The 1,090-nt window shown below is 39.2% G+C and overlaps 1 protein-coding gene across 1 annotated transcript; it reads right to left on the bottom strand.

Annotated features, from left to right (window-relative positions):
* Positions 1–31: 31 nt before the first annotated feature.
* Tsp_14152 (conserved hypothetical protein) lies at positions 32–491 on the bottom strand. Its single transcript, XM_003370469.1, has 2 exons — positions 296–491; positions 32–216 (listed from the first exon to the last, which is right to left on the bottom strand). The coding sequence occupies exons 1-2, from the start codon at positions 489–491 to the stop codon at positions 32–34; spliced, it is 381 nt and encodes a 126-aa protein (XP_003370517.1).
* Positions 492–1,090: the final 599 nt, after the last annotated feature.

Here is a 1,090-nt window from a genome sequence, read left to right as displayed (position 1 = left end):
CCGGTAAAGGAATAATTGGCAACTTTCGGCTTTATATTTCAAGCTTTGAATTAAACAAAGCGGCAGTCCTCAGGGTCAATCTTAATCCAGAAACTGATTTGTGATTTTGAAACGGCCCTGATACCCGTGCTTCAGGGCTACTTCCCGAATACGCGGGAACAGGGCTGCTACTTCTACTTCTGCCAGGCGGTACATAGGAAAGTCGGTGAGCTGGGACTGAAAACATGATATCGAACGGAAGAAGGAACAAGAAGAAAGATAAGAATGCTCCTGGCCACCGCTTTCCTTCCTGAACCGGAAATTGATACGAGTGTTAGACTGCTTGAAACAGGCACTACGGGTACTTTGGCCGCTCTATTCCAATACTTTCGGCAGGAGTGGATGACCGACGAGCGACTGCCGCTTTGGATGTGTATAATGTAAATATGAGAACCAATAACCACTAGGAAGGTTGGCACAATCGGCTCATCAGAAAATCGGCTTAAAGTCATAACGGGGGTTATATGAACTGCTCCAGCTCCTGATAGCGGAACAGGGTGTGATGGACACCCTAATTCAGCAAGTGCTATCAGGAAAGGCTACCGTTGGTGACTTAAGACGGGTTAACAAGGTTTATGCTCAAAAGCAACGACAGGTTGCACGATATACGGGTGAATACACCAACGGTAGACGAATGCTACAGTAGTTCCTAGAAGCTTTAATGTATTTAACGCCGCAGCCGATTTAGTGCCGCTTGTATTATATTTTTATTCTATTTTGTTGTGTTGTACTATATTATATTTGTATTGTATTGTATTGTATTGTACTCGTATTTTATTTCATTGTATTGTATTATTCTTTTTCGTCGTTTCTACTTTGTTAACATTGTTGACTGTTATGTTGTTTATTGTTGTTGTTGTTGTTAACTGTTCTTTACTGTTGTTGTTGCTGCTCTTGAATAGTGAGAAATCAAAATCACTATTTAATTTATTTTTGTATCGTATCGTTTTTTCTGAATTATTATTATCGCATTTGATATAACGTCACTCTGGTACAATAAAATATAGAATAATGATAAAAATTATTATTGAAAACGTTGATCACTAAAAAG

This window comes from Trichinella spiralis, assembly GCF_000181795.1.
Source record: "Trichinella spiralis strain ISS 195 chromosome Unknown Scfld698, whole genome shotgun sequence".
Lineage (NCBI taxonomy): Eukaryota > Metazoa > Nematoda > Enoplea > Trichinellida > Trichinellidae > Trichinella > Trichinella spiralis.
The sequence above is the reverse complement of the archived record's forward strand: the minus strand, read 5'-3'. Positions and strand labels throughout refer to the sequence as shown.

Excerpts from the sequence above, each read along its gene's own strand:
- Tsp_14152 (XM_003370469.1), bottom strand. The coding sequence starts at position 491 with ATGACTTTAAGCCGATTTTCTGATGAGCCGATTGTGCCAACCTTCCTA. Across the intron at positions 217-295 it reads AACACTCGTATCAATTTCCG|TCCCAGCTCACCGACTTTCC; the intron begins GTTCAGGAAGGA and ends TCATGTTTTCAG.